Consider the following 16,852-nt stretch of genomic DNA (forward strand, 5'->3'; position numbering starts at 1 on the left):
GTATAGGAAAGACAGGCAGGACAGAAGAGGAGGAGGGGTAGCGCTATACATAAGAAACAGTCTTGAAGCCCAGGTGTTAAACCTGGACAAAGAAAATAAAACCGAATCAATATGGGTCAGAATAACGGACAAAAATTCAAAGGGCATAATAATAGGAGCATGCTATAGACCGCCAGATTCAGACGGTGAGCACAATAATCTGTTATACAATGACATTAGAAATGCGTGTAGCAAAGGAGAAGCCATACTAATGGGGGATTTCAACTTCCCCCAAATAAAATGGGAAAACCCGATGGGTAGCGCGAAGGATGAAATAGAAATGGTGGAAATGACAAATGACTGCTTCCTAACACAATTTGTCAAGGCACCGACTAGAGGGGAGGCATGCCTTGATTTAGTCTTTTCAAATAACGAAGATAGAATAACTAAAACAGAGGTCAGAGAACCACTAGCAAACTCAGACCACAACATGGTCTCATTTGAAGTGTTTTTTAAAACCCCAAAAGTAATGACTAAAGCTAAGGTTTACAATTTTAGAAAAGCAAACTATGAAGGTATGAAACAGAGACTAACAGAAGTAGATTGGAGTAAAATAGAGAAAACACCCACAGAAGAAGGATGGTTGTTCTTCAAAAATGTAGTACTAGAGGCGCAAAACAATTACATCCCTAAAGTAGACAAATCTAAATGTAAAACTAAATTGCCAAAATGGTTTAATAGATCAATTAAAAAAAAATATTCAGCGAAAAAAGGCACTTTACAGAGCATTAAAAAAGGACCAAAAAGAAAGTACGCAGAAAGAGTACACAGAACTGCAAACGCAAGTCAAAAAGGAAGTTAGAAAGGCCAAGAGAGAAATAGAAATGAACATTGCTAAGGGAGCTAAAACCAATTCCAAAATGTTTTTCCAATATTACAACAGCAAGCGAACATTCAAAGAGGAGATTAAATGTTTAAGAGATACAAATGGCAAAATCGTAGATGAAGAAAAAAAAATAGCAAATATATTAAATGATTACTTTTCACAAGTTTTTACAAAGGAAGATACTGACAACATGCCCCACATGTCATCCAGTTCCTATCCAGTTTTAAATAACTTTAGCATAACTGAGGCAGAAGTGTTAAAGGGACTAGGAGCTCTTAAAATAAACAAATCCCCTGGGCCGGATGAGATCCTCCCAGTAGTACTCAAAGAAATGAAAGAAGTAATTTACAAACCGCTAACCAAGATCATGCAGCAGTCTCTTGACACAGGGGTGATACCGACAGACTGGAAAATTGCAAACGTAATACCGATCCACAAAAAGGGAAACAAAACTGAACCAGGTAACTACAGACCAGTAAGCCTGACTTCTATTATATGCAAACTTATGGAAACTATAATAAGATCCAAAATGGAAAATTACCTATATGGTAACAGGGTCCTGGGAGACAGTCAACATGGTTTTAGGAAAGGGAGATCGTGTCTAACTAACTTGCTTGATTTTTTGAGGATGCAACATCGATAATGGATAATTGCAAAGCATATGACATGGTTTATTTAGATTTCCAGAAAGCTTTTGACAAAGTCCCGCACAAAAGATTAATTCTCAAACTGAACGCAGTTGGGATTCAAGGAAACACATGTACATGGATTAGGGAGTGGTTAACATGTAGAAAACAGAAAGTACTGATTAGAGGAAAAACCTCAGAATGGAGTGTGGTAACCAGTGGTGTACCACAGGGATCAGTATTAGGTCCTCTGCTATTCCTAATCTACATTAATGATTTAGATTCTGCTATAGTAAGCAAACTTGTTAAATTTGCAGAAGACACAAAAGTAGGAGGAGTGGCAAACACTGTTGTAGCAGCAAAGGTCATTCAAAATGATCTAGACAAGATTCAGAACTGGGCAGACACATGGCAAATTACATTTAATAGAGAAAAGTGTAAGGTACTGCACGCAGGAAAAAAAAATGTACATTATAAATATCATATGGGAGATACTGAAATTGGACGGACACTCGGTCAAGACCCACCCAGCTGCTGATTACCAGCATAGCTAATCACTTGCTGCCCTTTCTCTCAACCAAGCCTAGCAGGCAGCAAGTCTCAGTCGAGCGCCCGTCTGTAAACAATAATTCAATCACACAAATCAACTCCAAAATGACACAAAATAAACCCATTCCCACATACAAACCACACCAACGCTAATTTACCATTGTGCTGAGCAATCACCCTGCCACACACACCCTGTGGTGCTGATATCACACACACCACATATATATATATATATATATATATATATATATATATACATATATATATATATATATATATTATATATATACACACACACACACACACACACACACACACACACACACAGCTCTGGAAAAAATTAAGAGACCACTGCAAAATTATCAGTTTCTCTGGTTTTACTATTTATAGGTATGTGTTTGGGTAAAATTAACATTTTTGTTTTATTCTAGAAACTACTGACAACATTTCTCCCAAATTCCAAATAAAAATATTGTCATTTAGAGCATTTATTTGCAGAAAATGACAACTGGTCAAAATAACAAAAAAGATGCAGTGTTGTCAGACCTCGAATAATGCAAAGAAAATAAGTTCAGATTCATTTTTAAACGACACAATACTAATGTTTTAACTTAGGAAGAGTTCAGAAATCAATATTTGGTGGAATAATCCTGATTTTCAAGCACGGCTTTCATGCGTCTTGGCATGCTCTCCACCAGTCTTTCACATTGATGTTGGGTGACTCCTGGTGCAAAAATTCAAGCAGCTTGGCTTTGTTTGATGGCTTGTGACCATCCATCTTCCTCTTGATCACATTCCAGAGGTTTTCAATGGGGTTCAGGTCTGGAGATTGGGCTGGCCATGACAGGGTCTTGATCTGGTGGTCCTCCATCCACACCTTGATTGACCTGGCTGTGTGGCATGGAGCATTGTCCTGCTGGAAAAAACCAATCCTCAGAGTTGGGGAACATTGTCAGAGCAGAAGGAAGCAAGTTTTCTTTCAGGACAACCTTGTACTTGGCTTGATTTATGCCAAAGCTGCCCAATTCCAGCCTTGCTGAAGCACCCCCAGATCATCACCGATCCTCCACCACATTTCACAGTGGGTGTGAGACACTGTGGCTTGTAGGCCTCTCCAGGTCTCCGTCTAGACGACCAGGTGTTGGGCAAAGCTGAAAATTGGCCTCATCTGGGGGTGCTTCAACAAGGCTGGAATCGGGCAGATTTGTCTTTGTGAAGGGCGCATGAATCAAGCCAAGTACAAGGTTGTCCTGGAAGAAAACTTGCTTCCTTCTGCTCTGACAATGTTCCCCAAATCATTGTCAATATTTTTATTTGCAATTTGGGAGAAATGTTGTCAGTAGTTTATAGAATAAAACAAAAATGTTCATTTTACCCAAACACATACCTATAAATAGTAAAACCAGAGAAACTGATCATTTTGCAGTGGTCTCTTAATTTTTTCCAGAGTTGTGTGTGTGTGTGTGTATATATATATATATATATATATATATATATATATATATATATATATATATATATATCGGGCGGTGTTTTATATATATTATACCGCCACAAAAAACTATATATGATATTTGTACCCGTTTGTCCCAAAAGGATTGTTGATACGAAAAACCAAAACATGGCACACAGCAAGTTGAATAAGTAACTGGGGTATTTCAGGGGTTAAATAGCTTTGGGTCGCTTATTTCAAAGCTGAATCACACACAGGGGGAACCCCTCTACCTCACCCATGTGTATGTATCCCGGCCCAAAAGCTTTGGATTTGATACAAAAACAGCAAAAATCATACAATAATCTGGGACGTCATCATTTGCAAAGACTGTAACTCAGTAAGAGTTTCCGAGCGCATTTTGTTTTTTTGGAAAAAATTATCTTGTCTTTTGTGATTTCGTTTCTACACAAGTATTACATAACAGTAGCAATTTAATAATATCACTTTCCAAGGTTCTATTTTATTGCTGATTACTGCTGCAATCCAAAAGAAACTGCATCCTCTCTCTTTGAGTAAAACTTTCCATCTTGCTCTCTCTATGCTGTCCTTCAGTCCAATCTGCAAATCATGACCTTCCTGTATGAAAACATTCCATATCTCCATTATTTCTATTTATTAAATTGTTACTTCATATTTTTTTTTCTTCAAAATATTACATTCCTTACTATTTAATATTTAAAATAAATATATATATATATATTATATCTATATATTTTCCAAGCCACTTTCTGCTATTAAACTATTACTCTAAAAAGTGATGGCATTTGTTAAATACCCTATTATGTGACTGTGTGCAACAAATGAAGTGCACTAATCAGCTTTTCTGAGTTTTGTTGAGAAGCTGCCCTGATTGCAGAAACAGGAATTTCCTTCTGAAGTTATTAAATATGTAAAATCTGCATAGGCAAACCCTTTCAGTTTCTCTGAATAGTTGTATTTCCAGATTCCCCCTTTAGCATGCTGTATCACTTAAAACGGAAAGAAACCTGTTAAAAACGTGTTAATTGCATGCGTGATGACATTTCCTGCCTATTCCATTTTTCAGTACCACCCAATGAGCATGAGAAAGCGTCTTCTGACAATTGAAATTAGCCTACATATTTTACGAAGGCTAATTTCTTTGCTTTCTTTGATTCCTTTTCTGATCAAATAAGATGTTGTCACTTCTTTACTTATGAAAGGAATACTATTTAGTCTCCCTTAATATAAGCATAAGCATTAGTCTATGTAAAATGTGCAGAGAACTTTTAAGGTTTTCATGATGTGCTTTCTCATTCTTATTGGTACTGAAAAACTGCATAGACAAGGCAGGGCATGTCAACATACAATTACCACATTTGATAGGTTCTAGTAATTCAAGCCCAGACATTTGCCTCTTTTGCTGAAGGAAAATTATCAATGTGTGGTTTTCTTCTATTAAACTACTTATAAAAAAAAAACAACCTTATATAGCTATCACATTGCTAGCAACATATAGCATTAATCTGTGTCTCTATTTTAAAATCTACTTCTTCTATAATACATTTAACAAATAAATAAAAATAAGGGGTCACCAAATTAAAAAGATGTATCCTTCCTCTAAGGCAGCTTATTTCAATATTTTTTTTTTTTAAAGAAAGGTAAAATGAAACAGACATGATTGTTTTTTTGTAATTGTTTTATACTATTTGTATCATACAGTGCTATCAATGTAAACACATTTTAAAGAAATGAAATGGACACATGGAGACCTGAAAATATTGTATTTCATTATTGCTAAAAACAACATAAAATGTATACTTAAAGAAATAAAAACATTTCTGAAACTTTGAAAATATTTTAACAACATGAATTTCATAAATGTGAAAATAGCTAGTTCATAAATTATTTTCTATTATTCACTAACGTAGGCTCCTTGGAGGGTGGTGAACTGGTGAATATAGAATATAGACTTATTTCAATAGAAAATATGATGATTTTTTCATATTTTACAGCCCCTCCTATTGTTGTGAAGGGCTAGTTTGGTGCACAAAGTGTTCAATCCACGATAAGCTTCAGTGCACTGCGTTGTAAACATGTCAGGGTAATGTGACATGACAGCACTGATTTCCACAGTTGTCGCCTATAGCTTCATACAAAGCAAAGTCGTTTGCACGCAGATATACAAATATCATGGATGAAGAGAATAATTCCAACACAATAGTACCTGTATGAGCCGTTATTGTTGGACTACAGTAATCTAACCTCTCCTCACAGCGAGAGTGAGGATTCAGGCAAGGACAGCCACCAGTTTGTTTTAGCAACAGTGAGTGGATAAACCCACCCGCAATTCTCTGTGATTGGTTGCAAATATGAACATCGACTGTTCAGTAATTCTCCAGATTTGCACAGCACTGTGCAGCTGCTTTTTAATGCTGTTGGTTGGTCAACCTTCCCTTTAATCACGTCAAGTGTCATTGTACTGTAATAAGTTAGATATGGTAACACAGCAGCCAGCATATTAGGGAGTGGTTAACATGTAGAAAACAGAAAGTACTGATTAGAGGAAAAACCTCAGAATGGAGTGTGGTAACCAGCGGTGTACCACAGGGATCAGTATTAGGTCCTCTGCTATTCCTAATCTACATTAATGATTTAGATTCTGGTATAGTAAGCAAACTTGTTAAATTTGCAGACGACACAAAAGTAGGAGGAGTGGCAAACACTGTTGCAGCAGCAAAGGTCATTCAAAATGATCTAGACAAGATTCAGAACTGGGCAGACACATGGCAAATGACATTTAATAGAGAAAAGTGTAAGGTACTGCACGCAGGAAATAAAAATGTACATTATAAATATCATATGGGAGATATTGAAATTGGAGAAGGAATCTATGAAAAAGACCTAGGAGTTTTTGTTGACTCAGAAATGTCTTCATCTAGGCAATGTGGGGAAGCTATAAAAAAGGCTAACAAGATACTCGGATACATTGTGAAAAGTGTTGAATTTAAATCAAGGGAAGTAATGTTAAAACTGTACAATGCACTTGTAAGACCTCATCTTGAATATTGTGTGCAGTTCTGGTCACCTCGCTATAAAAAAGATATTGCTGCTCTAGAAAGAGTGCAAAGAAGAGCGACCAGAATTATTCCGGGCTTAAAAGGCATGTCATATGCAGACAGGCTAAAAGAATTGAATCTGTTCAGTCTTGAACAAAGAAGACTACGTGGCGACCTAATTCAAGCATTCAAAATTCTAAAAGGTATTGACAGTGTCGACGCAAGGGACTTTTTCAGCCTGAAAAAAGAAACAAGGACCAGGGGTCACAAATGGAGTTTAGAAAAAGGGGCATTCAGAACAGAAAATAGGAGACACTTTTTTACACAGAGAATTGTGAGGGTCTGGAATCAACTCCCCAGTAATGTTGTTGAAGCTGACACCCTGGGATCCTTCAAGAAGCTGCTTGATGAGATTTTGGGATCAATAAGCTACTAACAACCAAACGAGCAAGATGGGCCGAATGAAAACTTTCTTATGTTCTTATGTTCTTATGAAAATACAGTATTCTGTTACCAGTATGTGGATGCTCTGGGGGAAAAGAAACGGAATGAAACAAGCATCCCAAGAAAAGTTCTAGGGACACTGGGACCGTGTTCCAAAAGTGGGACTGCCCCATCCAAAGCGGAATGTCTTGTCACCTTTTACAATTAAAGAATTGTTCTTAAAACAGGTTAACTTTGTACTGGGCAATGGTCTAGTAGCTATACAACACACACATACAAAGAAGCAAGGAGTCAGAACCTTATATTGAAACTTCACGTGGCAGGAGCCAGTCTTGCATAAAGGGACTACTAGGATAAAGACAAAGTGCTTGGGACTTAGTGATTGAATAGGGGCTTCCCCTTGACTACTCAGAGAACTGTCCTCGCTGAGGTGAGTCAGAACCGATTGACCACCAAGGCCCGGAAGCGAGGGACTTACCCCAACGGGAAACTAAGGACGGATAGGAGGATTAGCCAAGGTCTCCTTGGCTTACTGAGTCGTCTAGCCGAGAGAGGTCAGACTCAGCTGATGCTCCGAGGCCGCATGGAGAGCCTCACGATCTACACAGGGAAACAAGTGCTGGAAAAGTGAATATGGAATAAACCAGGGGCCAGGGGCCAGGGGCATCCCCCCCTCCCCTCCCCAGCTGCAAGAGCCACCTTTCGATAAGTTGAGTCAAATGCTTAGCTCGAAAGTTGGGAGCAAGCTTTGCTCATCGAAGGGGAAGACTGTCAGATGTGCAAATTAATAGATTAGCAGGAGAATGAAAAATGTTATATAGTTAAAGTTATTTGGCCAGGGGTCCCCAGTAGCCAGCGGAAACCTTCCTCATGGAGGGCCAAGCAATGTAATCAGCCTTTAAGGTCAGGAAGTGAGGTTCAGTTGCCCCCAAAGGTGGACCCCCGGCTCCCCGCAACTGTGCCACCAATGCAGAGAAAGAGAAATTGTTAGTTTTGAATAAAAGTTAGTGCATAATTACAATATTTGAGAAATTACAAATATTATATATTACAATTTTTTTTTTTTTTATTATTGAACTAATCTGACCACTCGGCAGAGAGGAAAAACCCCACCTTTGCGGGACAGATGGCCCCCACTCCGGGCATGCTAGCAATACTTTGTTTAGTGGAATAATATCAAGGAGAGAAGAGCGAATGTATGATTCCACCGCAGAGGAAGGGCTGGCTGATGTAAAGGTTGGCTGCTGACGTTGCTGCACCTATAAGGAATGAATGGGAGAATGTGATTGGGGAGGAAGAAAGGCTTTAGAATGAACTGAAGAGAGAAGACTGCAAATGTAATTTTAGTTGAAAACCAGTTCTCTGGATTGAGGGTTGGGTAGTTGGGTAGGTTGAGCTGAGGGAGCCAGACGTCTGAATTGCTAATCTGCAAACTAGAAAGAGCGTCACCTGTGTTATTAGAGACACCTGGAAGTTGAAGGGCTTTCAAAATAAATTATTAACCCTTTGTGGTCCTATGTCGGACCAGGTCCGACATTACGATTTTCCCTTTCCAGTCATCAAAAAAGACAAAGCACAGTTCCCTAGACAAGGGCGTATCTGAGCAATACAGATAGCCCCTGCACCATGGAGATAACATGGACACAAAAAAAGGAGATGGATGCTTCTGCATCCAGCGCTCAAAGAACATCACAGACATTTGCAGAGCTTTTTGAGGTGTTATAGTAATAAAATAATGACTTTGATTGCATTTTTGAGGAGTTTGGTGATAAAACGAGTGATCAGGAGAGGATTTATCAGTGTGCACATTGAACCAGGGGTGGGGCTTGGCTGTAGATACAGTACTGAGGTTTTTTTTTTGCAAGTCAATGCCTTTTGAACCTGTTTTACTTTGGGGGAAAAAAAATTTAAACAGCGCGTGTGAAAATAAATGGAACCTGACATGCCTGATGAGCGCTGAATAAATGGAATGCAAAGGGTTAATACTTCAATACAGTGATACAAATATGGTTATCATATTTTGATCTTAGACGATAAAATGCAAAAAGCTAATGCACGCCGCCCACCGCTAAATTCTAGAACATTATATATCACTCTCTTAAGACTAAGACATAATTTCTGTACCGTATAGCAATGCATCATTATAAATGAGATATACAATTCAAATATATGCTTACCTTCCAGTATATGAAAGTGTAGTGTAGGAAATGTTTAAAAATAAGAACCGTCTTCAAAAGGCAGACACTTGTGAATACGACCAAACAGCAATCAGTTTTTCAGAGATCCTCAGAGCTTGGTCCACACAACCTGTAGTAAGTCGTGCGATATTTGACTGGGCTTTTACCTTGATTTTTATAGTATTTTCCCTCCATTGAATACCATATTCAAATTAACCCCGCCCTCAGATTAGCTCCGCCCTCGAATTAACACCTCACTCAGATATCAGCTTTTTAATAGACGCCGCCCTTGAATAAACACTTCTCTCAATAAATAAACATAAATGTATTTTTTTTCTACCCCTGCTCAAAAAATAAATAAACGCTATGTTTATGTACATGTGACGTCCCAAAGAGACTGCAGCCTCAATCCACCATGTAATCCAAACCAATGTACACACCTTAGTAAACACATTTTATTTTATGGTACAGTCCCGACAGACAACGCAATATAAATTACTTACAGCACAGCTGTCCTTAAATTACGTCAGCCAACACAGCAGGGTATAAAATAAGGGTTGTCTATTTACCTCGTCCTCAGCTTGGATGGTGAAAACTTAAACTCAGGAACTTGGAGCTTTGCTTGTAACTCTAGCGCTATCCGAAAGCTGGCCAAAGATATCTTCTTGTAGGGGGATTAGTTGTGTTGTTTTTTATTTGATTGGAATTTTACTCAGTCCTGTACAATTAATTCTATGAGAAGAATTAGTTTTGGTTTCTCTTACAGAGAAATTACAAACAAGCAGGTAAATTACAGTACGAAAAAATAACCAGGTAAGATATATTTTAGTTTTAACAGAAATCAAACCGATGTTCAGAGGTAATATTTTTCGTTAAAAAAAAAAAAAAAACTGCATCACACTCCACTACCATTCTCTCCTCTTCTTGTTCCGCCCCATAGCAACCAATACACACTCCTGATTCGCTGGTACAGCACGTCCCTGGCCTCCCAACTCCCACCTAATAGGCTCTTGTTAACTGTCAGTAAATGTACTGTACACAAGCCCCAAAACACACAAGAGTATAGTGCTGCAGATCGGAGCCTCCCACAATGTCGCTTCTAAAATGCCTTAAATTATGTAATAAAAAATTGCAGCATTTGTAAAGCATAGTATTATTAATAAAGGCCGCCCTCGTATAATCGCCGCCCTCATTTAAGGGCCGCAGTCATTTTGATCAATTTAAAATAATCCGGCGCGGGCCGTGGTTTGCCTTCATTATACCAATATATTTGGTTATTGTGATTAAATTCCTTGTCTATGTATAATATTTGCATATTCTTTTTAGATTTGAATAATAAATATATTCAATACATGTTTTAAAACAATTAGTCATGTATATGAATAAATTAACTCAGTATTTACATGTCACAATTCAGTGAGTTGAACCTGCCCCCACCAGTTGTGAAAGCGTAGCAACAGGAAGCCAGAAGATTGCAGTAGAGTTTGCAGTGCCTAATAAAGATGCCTGGTCACCATGGCAACTTACCACTCCCTGCAGTGACTCCATGAGGGTGTTGCCGTGGTAACCAGGGTCTGTTAAGCACCGGTGAAAAACCTGGGCAGTACAGCAGTGTCGTTGGAGCATGTTGTGACCAGTCAAAATCACAAGCCACCACAGGCTGAAATTGAGTTTGTAATGGGCTGGATAGGTCTTTTAAAACGTTGACTGTAGCTTATGGGAGATCCAGGACAGGTGGAATGATAAATTGTGCTGGCTCTGTGGGAGCGGGTGGGGAGCGCCTGGTTGCAGGCGAGGAGTAAAAACAGATTCAGCAGACAAAGCTTTGTGGTGGATTTAAATAGAGCTAAGACAAGGCAATCGCAGACTGTAGGCCAGTCCTTTTTGAGTTACAAGCGCTCTGCCGTCAGTAGACAGGGAGCAGTTCTCTTCCCACGGGGGGTCTGGACTGCCGGCATGAAGGGGCCGTCTTCCAAATCAGATGGAAGGAGATCTGTGATCAGCGATTCCATTTCCAGGCAAACAACAAAAGGGGGGTAATCCTAAAGAATGGTCGTAAATCTGTTAGCAAGGGAGATCCGAAGAGAGAGAGAGAAGAGAGAGAGAGAGACGTCGACCAGAAACAGGCAGGAATAATCCAAGAATGGTAGTCCATGAGCAAAACAGCAGAATCATTCACGTGCACACAGATGGCATCCTTTGCAGATGAAATAGGAATTTTCAGGCAGAAATTGATCTCTTAATGTAAAAGCAACAAGCCCTACTGAGAAGGTTCATCGCATCTGTGAAAGGGCAGCGTCACTGGCAAAGCTGATTACTGGCAGGAGAGAGATTCCGACACAGACAGCTGCAGTCAAAGCACTGAGGCACACGCTTATTAAACAATAACAAAACCAAATAAACAAGGCACAGGGGCCATGTGAAAGGATGGCTTGAGTGGTGCGTGTGGGTGGTGCCGTGAGACCAGGAAATTAAACCAAAAACAGCAGAACATACGGGGCTAAACTGAATGCAGTAACGCTCAGCTTTTTATTAAAAAATAAATAAACAAACAGTTTAAACAAAAACACAATAATAAACAAAAGGGCACATAGGCCAAAGTAAAATAACACACACTGTAATTATGTTATACAAACAAGTACCTTGTTCGCTGGTTGGTAGTGTACGCTCTTTAGCTCGCTCCTAAACTCTCATGAGCCCGGAGTGAATCTTTTATACTGTGGCTGAAGCCTTAGCTACCCATTAATAAAGGGCCCATTCCGGCTCCAGCCACATTCCCAGGGGTTTATTAGCATGGGGAATTCACCCCCATCCGTGCTTACTGCATTTTACGAGACCGGCTTTTTCACCGGTCTCAAATAATAATAATAATTATAATATGGATGGACAGCTTTGTAAATAATACAGAAATAATAATAATAATAATAATAATATAACACAAATACAAATTATATACATACGTAAATAACTAAATAGGCAAAAGGGGAGCGCTCCCTGTCACAGGCCACAATAAACAGTGCAAACAAAATAAATATTCAATCAAGACCCAGCCACATTCCACACGTGTATTTGGCTGGGACTGAATTAACCTCATCCCTGCCAATCTTCAATAAAGATACACTATTTAGAAGTGCAGGGCTTTTGCCCTGTCACAGCATGGTACATGTATTTATATCTCAAAATATCATATATGACTTTTTACTATCAAACAGCAAGTGTTAATCTATTGAAATAATAGTTATTCACTTTGAACAGTTTTTTTTAAAGAACTTTAAAACAGTTTTCTACCATCTACCATAAAACACTGGGTATTCAGTAATGAATATACCTGCCACAGCAGATTTCCCTGCAAACACATATCTGATACAATGCCACTAATAGGAAAGTTTTCTCTATCTCCTCTGATACAAGTTCATGATTTTAGCATCATGCAGTTTCTTCCACTCCTTGATTTCCAATCCATAGTCATGATTGCCGTAAAACACAGTTTCTGTCTTTGCCTTGTCATAGTAGTGGTTTGGATATTTGGCATAGTCTTCTGTGATATATCCATAGGCATCGACCTGTAGAGATAAATGTATGTGTGTTTTGGGTGGCGTGTGGACAACATTTTTGGGGTTCTGTTTTTAGTAAGCAAGGTGAGGGAAAAGTTAATTCTGCATTTCGTTACCTGTCCCAGTTTGTTGGACGATAGTGTATAGTACAATGACTAAGCTGTCTGTGTATCTCAGGAGACCTGAAAGTCTTGTGCTTGTACAGTAGCCCCATTATTCTCTAACTGGTTCATGCAGACAATGATTACTTTCAACCTGAAGGGGTGAACCAGGGTATCCCCCATTCCCAATCGTACTTACAACATCACAGAGGTGCAGAGCCAGGAGTAGAGCGAAGGCGCCGGTGCTTGGTCTGTACATGGACCAATGTTTTCCTTCAAAAGTTACTGATTTCAAGAACCTGCAAGTCAGATGAAAAAACCCAGAGTCACTTTCTACCGTAGCAGAGGTTCCCAACCTTGGTCTGTGACTAAATACCAGGGGGGTCCCTATAAAATAATGCAGCTCTGTCTCCCACACTTCCAAACCATTAATTTGCTACTTGGCAAACGCCACAGCACATCTACATATCCAAAATATGTCTCCTTATAACATCCTGCTACCTATTAATCCTGAATAGTTTGCAGCTTAATTCTGATATTTTGAATCCTAAGCTGGCTGTGGTCCATGAGAAAATACTTAAATGCCATTGCCAAGGAGGAAATGGAAAACATTGAACATCTATATGAACAGTAAAACCTGTCCAACCCAGAGTCTCATGGGAAATCGTGCCGAATTAGACAGTGCTGACATGTAGAGGATATAGATGAGACAGGTTTCTCTGTACTGCTAAACAAGTGAAAAAAGTCAGAGGTGGTGCTTGCTAGGTATAATTCGGGATGAGAGCAAGCCCCCGCTCCAAGCCCCTATCAAAGTGCTTTGTCCCTTCTCTCAGCGCATGCATTACCAGTATTCCAATCACATGTTCACAACATCCCTCCACCTCCCCCTTCTCCTCCTTTACAGCTGCCCCCAGTATTATATATGTGGGGGTCTTTAATCACCCCAAAATATTTATCGAGCGATAAGCCCAGCCGAAGAGAAGCCCAATATTGTACCTATACAAAATTGGCATTTTTATGTATTCCATTGCGGTTTTACAAATCTGTTTATTAAAATAATTTTGGACAGAACACTACACTAGCTCTGTAATATCTGGGTAGTCACACATGCAAATAACCACTCAGTAAACATTGGAGACTTATCCTCCATCTCTTTCTCTCTTACAGAATATACTTACACACACACACACACACACATATATACACCGTATTACTTCAATTTGGCGCCCCAGCGTTTATTTTTAAATTGATCAAAATGACTGCGCCTCTTAAGAGGGTGGCCTTTATACAAGGGCGACCTTTATTAATAACACTACGATTTTCAAACTCTGCAATATTTTATTACATGATTTATTACATTTGAGAAGTATCACGGTTGCTTATTTTCTGTAATACAGTAAGCCTACCTGTATGTAGCAGCGTGTGTAGCTAATCTACTTTGACTATAGTACATTTATCGGTGACAGTTACCGAGAGCCTATTAGGTGGGAGTTGAAAGGTCAGGGGAGTACTGTACCAGTTCTGTACATAGTTTATCTTGCATTTTCTTTCAGAACTGTACTACCACAAAATAAAATGTGCTTACTATGTGTGTGTACATTAGTTTGTAATTTACACGCTAGATTGAGGCTCCCGTCTCTGGCGGCGTTACATGTACATAGTCAGTGTTGTGTGTTTATTTGTTACCTTAATGTTTCTTTATTGATAGTGGCGTTTATTCGAGGGTGGCCTCTATTATAAAGCTAATATGTGACTGTGGCGTCAATACAAGGGCGTGTTTAAATCGAGGGCAGTGCCAAATTAAAGTAATACGGTGTATATATATATATATGAATCATTAAAACAGATCAAAATCATTTTAAAATCTTCAGGTACATAGTGGTTAAAAAGTGTTTTTGAAAGGTATGTCAACACAAGATCAGAAAGACACATAAATACAAAAAAGATGTACCTGTTTTTAATGTATCTGTTAAAATCAGGGTGAGGAACCAAATACCTTTCTGGTGTGACATCCGTCCCATAATACGACCTTGGCCTAAGCAACAAAAAATACACATGAAGAATGTTACACAAACAAACCACTTCTGCCCCATTGTATTTTGACCGCTGGGCAGTGGTAAGGAATATTCACTAGATACTGTCCTCGAGGCATCAGATGATTCCAGGGCATTTGCTACGCACTCCCACCTTTCACTTCCCGAGATCGGCATCTCTCTAACATCAACCCACCCTGACCCTAACACAACCTCAACACTAACCTTTAAGCAACCACAGCCCTAAAATCTAACACTAACCATGAAGAATCATCTGATGCTCCAAAGACAGTTTCTAATGGATATTCCTTTGTGCTGCGACTGCCGGCGCCATTTACATTTCTTTCAATAGCTCAGGGTAGGAACATCGGAAATCGACAGATCTGGTCTTGTTTAAGAGATGAGGCTTCACTCTATTTATCAAGCTAAGACATCATAGGTTGCCATAAAAGGAAGATACAGGAAGGCGAACAACAGGGTTCAGTGAGAGTTTGTTATTTTGAAAATATGACTTCAAAACAAGCCCTGAAAACAAAAGCTGGCACTTAAATAATGTTTTTCCACCACTCAGAAAGGGATCATTTTGACAATTATTTGCTGTCATCTGATGAAGAGGAGGCCATTTCTCAAGGAATCAATGCCTCACTGGAGTTGCAAGTAACATTTTTTTTATTATTTTATTTATTGGTATGCTATTTTTATAATATTTTTCTAATTTCACTATTATTACTTATAACTTATTTCCCAGAGTAAATAATGATTATAACTTTATAATTCTGCATTGCCAAAATGTCAGGATCTCACTTTCTAAATCCCAGGATAGTACTTGGTAAATACACATTTCTTACAAAACCAAATTATTTGTAATAAGTTATCTAATGTGATTGTTTTACGTGTATAATTACAGAGACCCAGAGTGGGGACTGCTCTCTGAAACGTAGAAGAGTATCCATTCACACCTACAGCCCCAGGCAGTGTGCAAATAAATGCTGGACCAGTTTTACAGAGGGCGTGGCAGACTGATCACCTCAATGCTCACAGCTGGAGACAGTGATAAACAGATAGCGAGATAAGAAGAAAATGACTGATCAATAAATCTGACTGATAAATTATTTGAAAATAAACTGAAGTACAATCTCGTAAATGAGTGATTTTGTTGCAAACTTAACACAAGAGCAAATGGAATTGAGATGTAAAATTTGTGTTTTGCAAAACCTTGTTTTCTTTCTTTGTCCACAATAATAATGATTCCAACACAGCAGACTTGCATTTTTCTGTGAGCTTTTCATCATGGAGTTCATTTTTCTTAAGTTTTTTTCTTTCATGTCCTTCATAAACAAATCCATTACTCCGACTTGTTTAAAAATGATCTAAAAGAATCCCCTTCGAAGTGGGTCACATGTCTGCTGCTGCGCTCTGCAAGCCATGTCATGTGCTTCTGGGGGAAGCCAATCCATGCAACAGGAATTATAAACAATGATTTTTAGTGTCAAAGAGAGCCTCTTTAATAGTAATCAATAGTTTGTGTATTACTGAGTAAACAAAATCTGACCCGACCCGAATATTGCGTGACAATTTTGCACCCGGTACGGGTCGGGCCTTGGGTCCGGGTAGACCCGTGAAGACCGTTCTGATTTAGTTTGAATTGTTTTTTTTCTGGAAATTGTGATAACACAAACAAGAAGGGTAATACAATGTTACAAAAAATGTTACCAAACATTGTTGTTTCATTTTATTGATATTGTTACTGTAAATAGGTTCATCCCTGTGAGGGAGAGCGAATAAATCCAAATCAACAATCTCCCTCTCGACCAGTGAGGGCACTGTACAACAGGAATTGCAGGCTTCCTACTGAATGGTTGGGCAGTTCATCCCAGGGACAGTCGGGAGCCGGCCATTCAGGAAGAGGGCAGCGTTACGGTACCTGGAGTCATCGCCCTAGTACGGTGAGCGAAGTTTCAGTCATGAATTGGAGGAGACGTGATTGAACT

The 16,852-nt window shown here is 38.9% G+C and overlaps 1 protein-coding gene and 1 long non-coding RNA gene across 3 annotated transcripts in view; one reads left to right on the forward strand and one right to left on the reverse strand.

Moving 5' to 3' along the window:
- Positions 1 to 16,720, forward strand: part of LOC121295436 — a 58,799-nt gene extending 42,079 nt beyond the window's left edge. The window contains exon 3 of the long non-coding RNA XR_005946931.1: positions 15,433 to 16,720. This is a non-coding gene — a long non-coding RNA (uncharacterized LOC121295436). The remainder of the gene's footprint in view (positions 1 to 15,432) is intronic.
- The window catches only part of LOC121295435 (alpha-N-acetylgalactosaminide alpha-2,6-sialyltransferase 1-like), a 28,964-nt gene continuing 23,778 nt past the window's right edge, over positions 11,667 to 16,852 (reverse strand). The window contains exons 7-9 of one of the 2 annotated variants that reach the window (XM_041220041.1): positions 14,825 to 14,863; positions 13,028 to 13,127; positions 11,667 to 12,736 (exon numbers count right to left, since the gene is read on the reverse strand). In XM_041220041.1, coding sequence (XP_041075975.1) covers positions 12,566 to 12,736; positions 13,028 to 13,127; positions 14,825 to 14,863 — 310 coding nt within the window. In that variant the 3' untranslated portion in view covers positions 11,667 to 12,565. Of the gene's footprint in view, positions 12,737 to 13,027; positions 13,128 to 14,779; positions 14,864 to 16,852 lie in introns of both variants that reach the window. The other variant, XM_041220040.1, reaches the window with a different exon arrangement.

The sequence above is a fragment of the Polyodon spathula genome, chromosome 20 (assembly GCF_017654505.1).
Source record: "Polyodon spathula isolate WHYD16114869_AA chromosome 20, ASM1765450v1, whole genome shotgun sequence".
In the NCBI taxonomy this organism is placed as follows: domain Eukaryota; kingdom Metazoa; phylum Chordata; class Actinopteri; order Acipenseriformes; family Polyodontidae; genus Polyodon; species Polyodon spathula.